Below are 17,324 nucleotides of genomic sequence, written 5' to 3' on the forward strand. Positions count from 1 at the left end.
CAAAAAAGAAATTAGAATAATTTATTATGTTGAAAATAAAGTTCAAATGGTTGAATTTTACACGCATATACAAAAAAATAGGCAAGTGTACAACAAGCTGTTTGAATCTTGTTTTCGGCACTGTAAATTATTCAGAATTTCATGAAAATTTGCAGGTTGTTTTAAATTACTACAATATACAATGTCATATAACAAAAATTGAAAGTATAACTATTTAGGTGCCAAAAATAACTGAAAAATAAAAATCGGTTGTACTGGAGCAGCTAAAAACGAAGTTGCGCTGTAAAAGCACCCTATATATATTTATCCATTCTTTTTATAGTTTTGTACGCCCTGATTTCCCACGGGCTATTAGCGAGCTAAGATGTGGCCTAATTATATCAGCCACGTGGATACCACATGACCAGAGTTGCTGTCGTCAGGTCCTACCTCTTTAGCTCGAGGTAACCAAAGGTTCACCAAGATTATTTAAGGGCCGAGTTGGGAAAGTAAAGAACGCAGGTCAGGAAGGCGTCCAGCTCGGGGCACGAGCTAGAGGTGGAAGCCGTGACTCCTTATAAAGTCAACCACGCAATGTAAATGTGCATATATCAGACATCACGTGTCTGATATATCCATGAATTCTCGGACACACAGCATGAACGTGCGTAATAAGGCACCCACGACTGGGTTGGGCCGTGTGGCCCATTATCCCCCTTACCTGTTGATTAGACCACACTCATTTGTCAGGTTTTAGGAATTAATCATGAATGTCACAGAAGTGACATGATGGGTAAGGAGGTCACGGGATGACCCTCCTTACCAACTCCCAGGTGCCCTCTCCTATAAATATGGAGACCCTAGGAGTTGCAAAGGGTTGGATGCTATTACATAACAAAATACCCTATAAAAAATACCAGAAATATAGCAATAATATTGGTTGGTGGAGTAGAAGGATTTTAACCTTTGAACCACCTAAAAACGTAGTTGTGTCATCAATCCATTTTAAGATCATTTATCTGTTTCGGTTCATTATCAAGCACTAATCTCTTTCTCTTATTTTCTTAATTACCTGTTGGCGAATAACCGCGTCAACAAGTTTAATTATTATTTTTTTCTTTTTCCGGCACTTGATAAAGAACATATACATTTGTACCATCCACATTATAAATATATTATCATTAATATTTTTTTATTCTGATTTGTATTAGTTACAAATTTAACAGTGGTTCATTTTATTATATTTTTGTCTATTTATTATAGTTTTAGGTACCACTTATAGCAAAAGTTTTTATCACTCGATTATAGTTGCTCTCCCATATGTTCTAGCAAACACATCTTGCGAACTTGCCTAAAATATTATACTACGAGATCGCTCTCCCACATTGTCTAAATTACCCCAGTTCTTCAGATTAGTTCACTACGATGATGTTTGGTTAGAGGTAATGAAATATAGTAGAATGAAAAATAAATCAATTTTCATTCAATTCTTTTGTTTGATTGCATTTTAGAATATTAGAATGTCATTTCATTCTAATAGAATAATTTTTCCACCATTTTAATAATTTGAAAATTGGAAGAAAATTCATTCCAATACAAAACTGATATTTTTATTCTTATTAATTTTTATTCAATTCTATTCATACTCTTTTTTTAATTCTCACTCTTATTTTTCCATTTTTATTCCCTCCAATCAATCATCACCTATGTTTTTAAGAACCAACGAGAAACGTCACGCGAGGAATGATAGATATAAGATATAATGGCTCTATTGACACATTCGGCCATGCAATTTTGAAGTATGTCCAAATTTTACAATCAATTTACTATATGTGTTGGTATATCATGAACCAAATATTACTATTTTTTTCTAAATATTATAATTATTATTATTAAAGAGAGAGGACATGGTTTTAAATGAGGTTAGCTTCGTGTCGAATTTTGAAGATGTCTCCATTAATTTGGGAGGTCCCATTCGCGTCTAAATATACAATCAATTTTGAATTAATATAGATCCAACCAACACATATATACATGCTATTTAATAGTCACCATACCCATGTGAAACACATTCACTTCAAGAAAAAATTCCTTTAAATATGAATCAACTCCTCTTAATATCTGGTATGTTTTCCCCTGGTCGATCACAAGTAATTAGGGCTAGTTTCATAGAATTGTAGTTTATTAGACAATCAACTTTAGCTGTGTTATAGATTAAGCGGCTAAAGCATGTGGTAAATTATAATTTTAAAGTATGGTGAAATACAAAAATAATATTATAATATTTGATAAATTCTATAACTAGAATGATTTGTCATATAAGATTATTATAATATTATAATACATCTCAATTACTTGTAGATCAAGTTGTTCGTGCCTTGGAGGTAAAACCCCAAGGTGGCCCCACCCCTTTGTACATATTTATGTGTATTTATATAGTAACCAGAAGGAGAAATTTAAGAAAGTTGGGGTACTTTATGATAAATATTTTATTAGTGAGGGTAATTTATTATTAAAAAAATTATTAGTGGGGGTCATTTTAGCCTTAAATTTTCAGTCCAGGCAACTGCCATTATATAAATTAGGGGTGGCAATTTAGGTCACGACATGACACGATACGATTAAGGTAAACACGAACATGATACATTTATTATTGTGTCGTGTTCGTGTTTACCTTAATAGTGTCGTGTCATAATCGTGTTGACCTATTTAATAATCATGTCGTGTCATAATCTTGTCAGACACGATAACACGGATAATTTGCCTTATGATTTTTTTTCATATAGTTATGATTAATCGTGTCATAATCGTGTTATCGTGTTTGTGTCGTATTGACCTGTTTAATAATCGTGTCGTGTTCGTATTTACCTTAATCGTGTCGTGTCATAATCGTGTCGACACGAATCTGACACATTTATACGAATTGACAGCCCTAATATAAATAATTACCTCTATGTATATATAGGTGGAATTCTTTGGTGTCACAGTATAAATGCCCAAAATTGTTAAAACGTTACACATTTACTACCGAAATTGTTAAAAAAAAAACACAAATGAATTTTAAGTTATATTGCAGGGGACCATGCATTAATTCTATGGAATTGTCTTTTTCTTGTTTATCTACCTACTCATCATTATAATTATTTATGAGATATCAATATATGGCCACCAATGCACACATGCAAAACACATTGTCACTTTGAGACAAAACAATATTAAATAAGAATCAACTCCTCAACAATATTATATAGTACAAGTACGTAGTTTCTCATATTTTATGTATCGGATGGTTAGTGAGAATATACATATTTTTTAAATACTAAATACTAAATTTTCATTTAAAAAAAAAAGGATTCTAGACGAATAAACCGATTATATATATAGACATGGGTATATATATAATTATTTTTTATCCATTCCATTTTTTCGCTTAATTTTTTTTCTCTGGCACTTGATAAACAACATACATTTATACCATCAATATAATAGATATGTTATCATTAATATTTTTTTATTTTGGTTTATATTATTAGTTACAAGGAGTGACAGAGGGAGCAATTTATGATAAACAATTAATTAATGGGGTAATTTATAATAAAAATTTCATTAGTAGGGTCATTTTAAGCTTAAATAATAAATTTATATTAGTATTATATATAATTACATGAATTTAAATATGCAGGGAGCGTGGTTACAAGTTTAACAGTAATTCATTTATATCAAAAAATTTATTTCTCGATAATAGTTCTCTTGGGTAATTATCTTCATGTCATTCTTTATAAAGTGTACTCATTTGATTTTTTATTTATTGTGCAGGTTAATTTATTATTCTCTTTAAACAAATTAAATAGGTGATTATATGGCTTTGATTCGGGCATTATCTATGATTAGAGAAATTTGTTCATATAAAATATTTAAAATATCACATTTTAAAATATCTAATAAATATAAAATTATAAAATATTTTTTAAAAAAAATAAAAAATATTTATTATTTAAATCTTTTGAAAAGATTTTAGTCTCAACTTCAGTTTGAGTTTGATAGAACAGAAGTAATAACAAGAACATAAAAAAGTGTTATAATTATCAAACTCATGATTATTTGTAAACAAGTCATATCCATTAGAATACAGGTATACTAGGTTTATTCTATTAGTAATAAATATAATCTTTACAATCTAAAATTTTACTAATATTTTTTTTTCATAATCTTTGTTTTTTTTCTTATAAATAATTAAATAATACATAGATGTAGAGCACCACCAGCTTTTTTTTTTCCTTTCAAAAGTTTTTGTTTATAAGTAATGATAGGTGCACACACAAATTTTACTGGTCAGTAGTAATTCAAAATTTTAAAAGCCTGCAAAACTTCCGATTGCAGTAAATGCTAGTTTCTGACCCCAAATTAATGGAGACAATTGTGAAATTCCACCCAACCTAATCTCATTAAAAATCATGTCCTATCAACAAATTTAAATTTATGACATGACAAATTGATGATAATAATTGAAGCCATTCTCTTGTTAGATATCACACTAATAATTAAAGATAAACTACTTTAAACTTGTGATGGATTTTTTTTAACAATTAATGGAAATTCCATTCACTTTGTATAAACACCAGCTCATTTGATTTGATTAGTTATGATACTTCAAATACAAGTATACTCGATCTAAGTCGTTAAATTATTTTCAGCAGAGAGAGAGAGAGAGAGCACATGGATATTGTTGAGGAAAGTCCCGCTGGTGAGAGAAAGAACAAGCTTTCAAGAAGAGCGTTGAGCGGATGTTTTGGGGAGCGGATGGAAGAGCGTTCGATCCACGAATCGAGGTATTCATTAGGTGTAGTGGGGAGCCTTGGCATCCCTTAAAATTTTGGAAAAACAATAACATGTATTTTTCTATGAGTAATTGAAGCCATTCTCTTGAGTGTTGTTGTTAGATATCACACTAATAATTAAAAATATACTACTTTTACTCTTTGAACAATTTTTTTTTTAGAAAAATGTTAAGATAACTGTGTTTGTGTCCATTCACTTTGTATAAACACCAGCTTGGATATTGTTGAGGAAAGTCCCGCTGGTGAGAGAAAGAACAAGCTTTCAAGAAGAGCGTTGAGCGGAATGGAAGAGCGTTCGACCCACGAATCGAGGTATTCATTAGGTGTAGTGGGGAGCCTTGGCATCCATTAAAATTTTGGAAAAACAATTACATGTATTTTTCTATGAGTATTTATATGTTTCTGATATATTTATATCCACACTTGAAATACGATTCTAGCTTCGACTGCAATTCGATTAACCTGGATTCTGATGATAAAGATCTGTTAGAAAGATTAAACGAACCTCAATGTGGAAAAGATAAGAATGGTTCAGAAATATCACATGTGAAGATACAGATGGTTCAAAATCAGCTAAGAGACCAATTTATGAAGTTTTACACACTACAACAAATGTCATTATTAGCGGCGGGGGACTCCGCCGCTAATAAATGCCACGTCCGCCGCTAATACCCCGCGCCTAAAAAAGTGTCGCTAATAATGATTATTAGCGGCGGACTGACACACCCGCCGCTAATAAGCGATTATTAGCAGCGGACATTAGCGGCGGAACCCGCCGCTAATAACTATGTCCGATGCATTAATATTAGCCGCGGGGTTCGCCGCTATTATTGTATTTATAATTTTTTTTAAATTAAATTTTAAATAAATTAATAAATTAATATTTATTAAATTTAATTATTCTTAAAAATAATTTATAATATAATTTAATAAAAATAAACATTTAATTAATTTAAACATAACTAACATTAAAATTAATATAAATAGTTTTAATATTTATCAACCTAGTAAATATCACTATAGTCATTAAAAATAAATAAAGTATTAATTCAGTCCAAATATATAAACTAGTAACTAAAGAAAGTCATTAAGATTAATATTGAAATTGTCCTCATCTTCAACATTTTGGTCTGGCTGTGAGGACGATGGCTGTGACGATGGCGGTGGCGGTGGCTATGGCGGCGGTGGCGGTGGCGGTGAAGGAATATATGGTGGTTGTGATGATTGTCCGAGCGTGAGGTCCCCAAACAGATCTCGAGGCTGTGGCTGTGGCGGAGGCTGCATAGATCCTCCTGGAAAATCGGTAAAACTAAAATATTGTGGAGGAGATTGAGAATGGGGTCCAAAAATGTATTGGTTTTGATACGGAGGAGGTTGTTGCGACGACATATGTGGTGGATACATTGGATGAGGCTGGTACAGTTGCTGCGGCGGATACTGTGAAGGAGGCTGGAACTGATGCTGTGAAGGAGGCTGATACTGCTGATGTGAAGGAGGCTGATACTCCTGTGAAGGAGGCTGATACTGCTGTGACGGAGGCTGATACTGCTGTGACGGAGGCTGATAATGCTGTGACAGAGACTGAGAAGACGAACCACCTTCGGATTGTGGTGGCAAATGCCTCTGCAGAAAACTGTCAAACATTGGGTTATACAGTTTACTGGGATGCACAGTTGTCGAAGTCTCAAACGTCTCACGAATTGCCTTCACCAGCAAAGCCATAACTCTCATATCTTCATTAGGCGAAGCAACAATATTTGCTTGGGACTGACTTTGATCTGTAGAGCTAGAGGATGTCTTTTTTGCTTTCCCTTTCGCCCTATAACCCACTCCTCTTTGGTAGTCAGATTTCTCCCCGAGTACTTTACTTAGTATCTCGTATTGATCGACCGGGGACGAATCAACACCAGATACATTAAGAAATGCCTCACTCTGCTGTTGACTTTGCCTCTCATTTTGTGACCTCTCAACCTCAGCCGCCATTTTTTCCTGTATAAAGATAACATTATAAACAAAAATTAGAAACATTATAAACATTAGAAACAAGAAAACAATACTATTCACTTACATAATCTTGTTGAGCTGCCTCATTGACAAAAGATTTTGTCGATTTTCTCATATGAGCATCCCTCCAAGTATCAACAACATGCGCATCCTGGTTCTCCTATACAAATGTAAACAAAATGTTTCTGAATGTGTTATTTTATAAAATTAAATTAACATCTTCACTTACATATTCGTGACGCTTAGCTGCCAACGAATTTGTGCATTGTGTTGTTACATACTTCATTTGTCTTCTGTTTGCTTGATTTTTAGCGGAACGAGCCAAAAATCTTTCGCTCAAAAACATTTCACAAATAAGCTGCCAAGCCTCCTTAGTGCAATGATTAGGTAGCTTAGAGAGAACATTCTCCAAATCTTCTGGTCCAGCATATTGATTTTTGAAGTGTCTATGTCTATAGTTCTTTCTCTCGCGATATCTTTCCCCCATCTCCTTGTTGAGAGTTGCCAGAACTGACTCACGTTGTGGATGACCGTCTATATTATAGTAATACTGCATTAGGAAAAAAAATATTAGATAACTTGTAAATAATGGAATTAAATAATGAAAAATACAAGATTTGTAATTTTTTTACCCTCATACGATCAAGCACTTGATTCTTAAACTGTTGAGGTACATCAGCAAAATCCAAATAATGCCCCGAACACAACATGGAAACTAGAGTTCCCAACATGCGAATAAAAGCTTGATCTTCCTGCCCAACCACTTTGTTGGTCACAGGATCAAGCTCTAGATCCAATGGTTTCCCAGCTTTTTTCCTTCGTTCTTCAAGAACATTATTACTAGCAGGACCACGACCTTTTCTTCTCGTCGACGGGGCTTTAAAATTTATTAACAATAATCAGTATTAGTATTGATGTTATATTTATCTAACAATATAATTTCTAAAAATAATTTTGATATGCAATATTTAACCTGACTCGCAAGATGTTGGTACCTTAGAAGGATCTGGCGGGTCTTGACCCCCACCATCTCCGCCATGATAAGTAGCTATATCAGCTGACATAATACTTCAGTTTAAAAATTATTAGTTAGTAATTAGCATTAAATAGAAGTATATCACATTGAATTCATAATAATAATAATTACAAAAAAAAACTTCATTATATTTAAATATATAGTTCTGTTACACAAATAGAAAAAACTAAACAGAGTAATCACTATCATTTCCATCAGTAATCGGAGATACATTTTCATCTTCACAAAGCTCAAATATCTTATATTATAATTACAAAAAAACACTTCATTATATTTAAATACATAGTTTTGTTACACAAATAGAAAAAAACTAAACAGAGTAATCACTATCATTTCCATCAGTAATCGGAAACACATTTTCATCTTCACAAAGTTCAACAACCAATTCATCTTCTGCATCTGCAACGTCCTCATGTTCTGACATATCAGCTTCGTCGTCACCATCTTCATCAGCTCCAACATATGCAACAGGTTGATCAGATTGCATAATCAACTCTCCGAGGTCCACAGTTAACAAAAAATTTGATGAACTTGTTTCATGTACAACATCAATAACATCATTAACCTCATCAGAATTGTCCTTAATGTCCCAAATCTGTCGATGATTCACATCTTCTACAACTTTCCAATCACGACCTCTAAGTAAATCATCGAGATAGAAAACTTGCTTAGCTTGAGTAGCAAGTATGTACGGCTCATCTTTGTACCATTCGTCATTGACGTTTATATTGGTGACATTATTTTCAATGATTGTTTTCTTCATTCTTGGATTTGTATTAAACCATTTGCACCGAAATAATGCCACTGAATATGCACCAGTGAAAGAAAGTATCACCACTTCTTCAAGTGTGCCGTAACTTGAATCATAATACTGACTCCCATCGGGATCCCTTTCTACTTCCTCAGTTGTCGGTAAAAGGAAGTCTTCCACAACTTGAATCATCTCATCGTCTTCATTCTCATCAACCACCTCATCAGCAACAATTTCTTCCACCTTACCATGAAAAATCCACTTATCATAAGCTTGATGAAAACCCCTATCGAATACGTGTGCCCGAACTACATCCAAAGATTCAAATCTATTATTATTGCATCTCACACACCGGCACCTAATTCTTCCATCAGAATCTTTATGTTCCGACGCCATCCTCAAAAAAGCTTGCAGACCATTCCAATATTCTTGACAACCACGATTTCTCAATGTTGTCCAAGTCTTGTCAATCGCCATCTAAAGTGTTATAAGAGTGTGAGTTTTAGTGATGTGAATAGAAATGGATAACAAAGAAGATTTGTTATCATTTTTGAAATCTTATGCAATATTATAATATCTTATGCTATTTTATGATGTTTTATTTGATAATGTTATTTATAAACAAATTAATTTTTTTTCCTAAACTAATTTATTATTTATTAAAATTTTATTAAATATTATATCTAACTTTTATTATTTAATTAATTACATTATTATAAATTAATTAAAAAATAAATGATTATTTATTCTTAATTTTTTAAACTTTTATTAAATATAATTATCAATTTCTATATTCATGTAATTTATAAATTATTATTTATTCATAATTTTTTAATTTGTAATAATAATAATAATAATAATAATTTTATAAATTAATTATTATTTGACTTTAAGACTAATTTATATTTTTAAATAATTAGATAAATTTTATTAATAATATTTTAAACTTATCATTTATGTGCCGATATCCATGTAATTGATGGTTGTAGTCAACAACCATCAATCACAAACATACCGAGACTAAGAAAATAAATTAACTACTAATTAATTTTTTTGTTCTATTTTTACAAATTATAATAATAATAATAATATATGTTCAAGCAAAAAGGAGAAAAAAGAACAAAATAACATGATAATATGCACTTATTGTTGTTTTTTTTTTCTATACTCACTTTTTTTATTAAATAAACTATCTTAAATTTGTTTCAAAAAATTTCACAATCTAAACAAAATTAGTTTCCCTATTAAAAATATCAAGTTGCGGTGAAAGTTAGTTAGTAGTATAAAAGCTTTCACTTATTTGACTAAATAAATTTTTTTTTTTGACAAAAATTAATAAGTAGTTCAAAAAATTTGGTGTGGCCGCTAATAATGGCAATGGAGTAACACAGACGTGATATAATTAGTTTGTTTCAATTTTAATTTAAAAAATAATTACAAATTTTTTTAAAATAAAAAATAATTCAAAATTTATTACTAAAATTTAAAAATGATTCAAACATTATAAAAATATTTTAAAATTTAAATTAATTTTAATTGAATTTGTATATTTTTCTAGCACTTAGTTTAATTAATATTATATAATTAAGATAATGGTGATAAAGAAAATATGGTTGCTAATAATCTGATTGGTCAAGTTTAAATCCTCTTTATTCAATATTAACAAAACACAATATTTTACTTAATACTAAATCATCTATTATTATATTTTATAAATTAATTTAAATTATCACTTAAATTTTGTTTTTAACCAAAACAGTCCTATAATTATTTACATACCAAGATTAAAAAATAAAGTAAGAACAAACACATATATCTTAACAATAGATGTCAAGATTTATATACCAATGATACTAACTAAAGGACTCAAAACTCAAATATTATACACTAAACAAATACAAAATAAATTATTCAAAAAATACAAAAGATATTAATTACAAAAAATATATCCACACCTGTTGAGGGTGTGCCAAGGTCGTGTGTGTGTCGGGGTCGTGGGTGTGTCGCTGTCCTGATAAAAAAAAAATAATACCAAAAGATACACGAAAAAAATTCAAACCAAAATAATATAAAACTAAGTATAAAAAAAATGCAATATGTTGGTTAGGCATTACATTGCAAATAAGTATAAAATACACCATTATTCACCATTGAAGATGATTAAAGCAGAGAGCACAAAAGTAGCTAGTATAAAACAAGTGTTTCTATACCACTTACAACAATGACATACACAAGTATATTTATTTTAGTCAATTTATTAATCTAACTTTTGCAAGTGCTTAAAATGCATGCACTTGTTTGATTTAAATTAAAATAATAAAATCAATTACATTGAGTAACTAAATTCTAGGAATTAAGTTTATGAAAGTATACAATATGATATGGATAAGTTAATATTTATATAATTATTTATTCATAATTTTTTATACTTTTATTAAATATAATTATCAATTTCTATATTCATGTAATTTATAACTATTTAATATTGGATAATGCTATTCAATAAACAAATTAAATTATATAATTTAATTAGATATTATTTAATTAATTAAATTAATAAAAATAATTAAAAATAAATTATTATTTATTCATAATTTTTTATAATTTTATTAAATATAATTATCAATTTCTATCTTAATGTAATTTATATTAAACAATATTATTCATTAAACAAATTAAATTAAATTATTTGATTAAATAATAATATATCAAACTTTTATAATTTAATAAATTAAATTATGAAAAATTAATCAAAAATTAAATTATTATTTATATAATTATTTATTCTTAATTTTTTTTTTATACTTTTATTAAATATTATTATCAATTTCTATATTCATGTAATTTATATTTAACAATATTATTCAATAAAGAAATTAAATTAAATTATTTATTTAGATAATATTATATCAAACTTTTATTATTTAATTCATTAAATTATTAAAAATTAATCAACAAATAATTTATTACATATATAATTATTTATTCTTAATTTTTTATACTTTTATGAAATATAATTATCAATTTCTATATTTATTCTTAATTTTTTATACTTTTATGAAATATAATTAATATTTCCACAATACAATATTTAAAACCTTATACACAAAATTTACAGATAATAATCTAATACACATAAAGTCTAAAATAGAAGAAACAAATATACCAGTTTCAAAATTTAAGTGTCCAACCCCAAACCCATGCCCCCGGTCCACCCACAATCTCAATCCCCCGACCTTAAACAACACACACACAGATACCCTTTTGTTATTTTTTATTATTTAATTAATTAAATTAGTAAAAAATAATTAAAAATAAATTATTATTATCTGAAAACACTATTAGTAAAAGTGCAAAAAAAAAAAATTCCAGTTTCAAAATTTAAGTGTCCAAATGAACATTCTACAACTAACATTTTGCATATCAATAATAGAGAAAAACCATTGTATTTAAAACTAAATGACTTGCTTACCTCAGGAAGAGCCACAGGAATGCTCACGGAAGATGCCTCACGGAATGCTCACCGACTGCTAAACCCAAAAAAGAAAAGAACAAACAATAGAGTTGTTTATCAAAAAAGAAAACAAGAAATGGAGTTTGTTTATCAAAACCAAACGAAAAAAGAAAAGAAATAAAGAGAATTAATATATATATATATAATAGACCCAAAACAAATCTGTGCAAAATTTCTCGTCGGAGAAGAGAAGATTTCCTTCGGAGAAGAGAAGAGACGCGAAGAAGAAAGGGGCTGTGCAAATGCCTATTATTGTTGAGCATTAGTGGCGGGACCCGCCGCTATTATCGTCTCCCGCCGCCATTAATATTATTAGCGGCGGGGCCCGCCTCTAATAAAAGGTGATTACCCGTCGCTGATACTATTAGCGGCGGATAGTCCGCCTCTAATATAGGTGATTATCCGCCGCTAATAAATTTTCAAAAACTGTTCCCGGGCATTTATTTTGGAATATTAGCGGCGGAGGTCCGCCGCTACTAGTGGTACAGTCCGCCGCTAATAAATTTTTTAATATTTTTTTAAATACTCCCTTATTATTAACGGCGGACCCCCAAGTCCGCCGCTGATAAACTGAACATTACAGGCGGACTTAGTCCGCCGCTAATAATAACGCCGCTAATAGGCTTTATTCTTGTAGTGACATGCCAGAGGAGATTGCAATTGGTCCTATACATGCTAACCACGGCAAGGTCTCCGGTAAGAAGAATGAAATCGGTCCTACTCATACTGGCGACGGCTAGGACTTGGGTAAGAAGAATGACATCAGTCCTAGTCATACTGGCGACGGCGAGGAATTCAACCATAGATTGGGGAAAAGATTTATTCAAGAAAGCGTCGAAAATTATGCGGAGAAGTCACTCAAATTATGCTCTCCCCCAAGGAGTTTTCTCCACTATAATCAAGCTGATTACAATTACCAATAGTTGTAGTGTACACCTCTTGAAACAATCACAGAAAGAAATCCCCAAGAACTCTCACACTCGAGCTCACAAAGCCATACAACGGCTGTTACAATTTCTCTCTTTCTCTCTTTGTTTCACTCTCCCAAAAAATACTACTTAATCTCTACCTTTGTTCTAACCTTTATAATGAATAGTTTAGAGCTATAAATAGAGTTACAAACCGAGCTAACTAACTGAAATGACAAACCCAAGGTGTACAACTACCTAAAACTGATTAGTAACTAACTTAACAGAACTTGACAAAAGTTGTTAAGTTATTAGAATAGATTTTGATTTTCTTTGGATTACCAAACCTACAATATATATGAATAGTCTCATCGTTATTCTGTAGTCTAATAATATGCTTCAGAAATAGAGGTCATAAGGAGAAAGACTTAGTTGGTTAGTATTGCACAAACAATTTCTGATTTTTCCATGGCTGAATCAAGTATATTTACTATATTCTTTAATTGTTTATTGAGTTCTAAATTATATACAAAATTATTGATAAGATAGAGTATTAATATCAAACACTATATATTCATATGTATTTTTCTATTAGTATCTATGTGAGTGTCGTTTTGGCTATGTTTTCCGTATAAAAGTATTTAACTTAAGGTCACCCTTGAAATATCGTTCCAGGCAGGGGCGGACACACATTGGAACGAGTGGGGTCAACTGACCCCAGTGAACTTTTAGAAATTACATGTACATATGTTAATATTTTTGTAATATTTTAAGTATTTTAATAATTAAATGTATTGATCCCACTAAAATATTTACATTTTCTTTTTTCTTTTTTAAGATTTTATAGTTCTGTTTGTTTATTTCAAACTTTACCACATATATTTTGTTTTTAATTCATGAGAATATTATTCATATGTATTTTTGTTAATGGATGTTTTTTTTTTAATTTTTTTTTTGATCCCAATAAAAATATATTCTAAGTCCGCCCCTGGTTCCAGGTCTGACAATGATTCGATTAGGCTGAGTAGTGATGATGAAAAGCTGATACAAAGCTTGACAGAAGATCCGACGACTACTGAAAGTGGAGAAGCTAAAAATGGTCTAAAAAAATCACATCCGACGAAGATACAGAAGGTTCAAAAAATGCTGAAACGAGGCCAATTTGAGGAGTATTACAGGCCAAAGGAGATTGCAATCGGTCCTATTCATGCTAGCCACTTGGATAACAATAATGAAATCGATCCTAGTCATGCTGATGGCCACGACAAAGACTTGGATAAGATGAATCTCAAGCATAGATTGGGGCGAAGATTTATTCAAGGTAGCGGCAGCGGCAGCGGCCGCTATGACTATGCAGTGAATTCACTCAAAGTAATCAAGCAAGGAAATTTCTGTAACTTGTTCGAAGAACGGTATGGTGAAGACGAACTGGCCAGGATGTTGTTTGTAGATGGGTGTGCAGTACTCCAATTTATAGACAGTTATGTTAATAATGACATAAAAGAGTCTGATGGGATTAGCATTGCCCAAGCTGATGATATTCGTCATGATTTGTTTTTGCTGGAAAACCAAATTCCCTTTAAAGTACTCGTGATATTGATGAGGTTGAGTCACAAAGGGGTTAAATTGGCAGAAAACGTCTATCGTTTTATTTCTATGAACATTATGGCACCGGCAATATATTATGAGGGACGGCTCGATCAGAACATAAGTCGTTTACCGAAACATCCGAAAGACCTTTTTAAAGAAGATAATGTGGCTGTACCTGTTCATCTTCTTGACCTTCTCAGATCAGAGCTCTTATTTGATGGTGATGAGGGGCTTAAGGAAGACGGTGAAGATAGTAATTCACCCTCTTACTACAAACGGTCATTTCGCAACGTTCAAGATCTTAAGGAAGTTGATATAAAGTTCAAAGCTGACTATTCACGTGGCCTGAGATCTGTATCTTTCTCAAATCGATTATTTTTTTCCCCTAAACTTAAGCTTCCACCGTTGATTGTGGATAAGTCAACAAAAAAAAAGTTGTTGAACTTGGTTGCTTATGAGATGTGTCCCGATAACAGTAAGCAAGACTACACCGTTGCTTGTTATTTGAGGTTATTAGATTCACTCATTGACTGTGAACAAGATGTTAAAGATCTGAGATCAGCTCATATACTTCGAAATCATCTTAGTAGCGACGAAGAAGTAGCTAATTTGTTCAACAGCGTAGGCAGCTACTTGGTGCCCCGTGACGTTTATGTGGCTGAGAAAAAAAAAATACAAAAGCATTATGAAAGAAAGATGGCTTCTTGGACAGCTCAGTTTCGTCAAGAACATTTTAGAAATCCCACCACTTTCTTCGCTTTTCTGGTTGGACTAGTGATTCTTGCAGCAACATGTATTCAGGCTATTTACACTGTCCATCCTCAAAAGGATTGAGCAAATACATATCGTTCTTACAGGAATTGGCTTGTTGATCTTGAGGTTACTCTTCTATTATTCAATAATTTGCGAAGCGTGATTGGATTGTATTATGTTTATAAACGTATCTTTAGTTAATGTTGTTGTTGTGTGAAATTGGAATAAGTGTGTCCAAATATATGGAACATTCATCAATAATAATAGTTATATCTTGTGTTTGTGTTGTTCGCATATATTTCTCTACCATTTGTTTATTGTTATAATTTTATAATTATTTGATATTTTAAAATATTTTTATCTCACTAATTTTATATCATTATTAAACCACTTTAATTATATAGTTTATTATACACTACCTCATGCATGCTTTACGAAAAAAAGATGAAAAGATTTATAGGCATAGAAAGTGAGAATTTCACGTAAATTAAGTTTTATATTATAACTAGATTATAATACTATTTTAAATGTAAGAATTATTTAATAAATAATATATAACTTTTTCATATTCTATATTAATTTTGATCATTTTATCCTCTTTTTCTTAGTACTATCGTATTTGCAATATATATTTAATATTATTAGCACACATAATTAATTAACTCATCATTGTAATCACTATATTAATCATCATTTTGTGTAAAGTAGATGGTTCCAAATTTCCCTTATACGTTAGTATAATTATACCTCTCACGTTTGTATAAATGGCATGCATGGTCCCTACCCTATCAATTGTAGCATAGAATTATTTCATTTTTTGAGTACCATTTTCTTTATTCTGTAATTAATACGGTATCAGAACCATTGTAAGAATATTTGTGTCCTTAAGTGGCCAAGAGGGGGCTTGTACAATTCAAGCACAAAATAATAATAATAATAATAATAATAATAAGTGTCTACGAGCTCACTTTTGTATACATATTTTTACCAAATAATGTTTATTTGTGATAAATAAGGTAAAAAATGTATTCACACTTAGAAGATATTTTCACACTAGAAAATCAAAAAAATAATTAAATTATGAATTAATAAGAATATGCTACTGATTTTCCTCAATAACTTTAAGATATTTTGTCTAAAGTAAAGTTAGCCAATAAATTTTTTTATAAAGTAACTAAGGTGTGATAATAAGATTGGATATTGCAGAAATGATGTCCTTTCAATTTTGGATATAGATCCACTAATACATATACGCAATATGCAATAGTCACCCCAGCCATGCAAAACACTTTTTCACCTCCACACAAACTCCCATTAAATATGAATCAACTCCTCTTAGTTTATGATATGTTTTACCCTAATCACAAATAATTAGGACTAATTTAAAAGAATTATAGCTTATCTAACAATAATAAACTTTAGTCGAGTTGTGAAAAAAAGCAGCGTAAACATAAAACTGCATGTTTGGTACATTATAATGTTAAAATAGTGTGATATAAAAATAATATTATAATATTTAATAAACTCTATGACTAGAATGATCTGTTCGTAAAAAATTGTTGAAAAAAATAATATATTTAAATATCAAATAAAATATTATTATAAAATGAAGTTTCTTGACTTGAAATGATTCACAACTTGCCTCTATATCCGAAATCCAAATTAAGCTCGAAAATTAGTATACATTAAGATAATGGTAGCTGGCTTTTTTTTTTTTTTTTGTATGAGAGTTTGAGAGATATAGAGAGAGAAAACATAAGAGATAGAGAGCGAAGACTATGAGAAAAAAAGAGGAAAACTTATGTCAGGGGCATTTTGGAAATTCAGGAGAATACTAGGATAAAAATATGATGTATTTTAAGCTTGGTATTATTTTGTCATGCGACAGAGTTTGATTCATCAAAAGTCAAATTTCCCTTTATATAATAATATAGTGTTAATTTGATTTTAA

The 17,324-nt window shown here is 30.5% G+C and overlaps 1 protein-coding gene across 1 annotated transcript; it reads left to right on the forward strand.

Moving 5' to 3' along the window:
* The first annotated feature begins 4,580 nt into the window (after positions 1-4,580).
* On the forward strand, positions 4,581-15,671 carry LOC133783730 (UPF0481 protein At3g47200-like). The gene is made up of 3 exons (XM_062223373.1): positions 4,581-4,808; positions 5,031-5,129; positions 14,029-15,671. Exons 1-3 carry the CDS (start codon positions 4,696-4,698, stop codon positions 15,452-15,454), a joined length of 1,638 nt encoding a protein of 545 aa, XP_062079357.1. The 5' UTR covers positions 4,581-4,695; the 3' UTR covers positions 15,455-15,671.
* The last annotated feature ends 1,653 nt before the right edge of the window (positions 15,672-17,324 follow it).

The sequence above is a fragment of the Humulus lupulus genome, chromosome 6 (genome assembly GCF_963169125.1).
Source record: "Humulus lupulus chromosome 6, drHumLupu1.1, whole genome shotgun sequence".
NCBI lineage: Eukaryota > Viridiplantae > Streptophyta > Magnoliopsida > Rosales > Cannabaceae > Humulus > Humulus lupulus.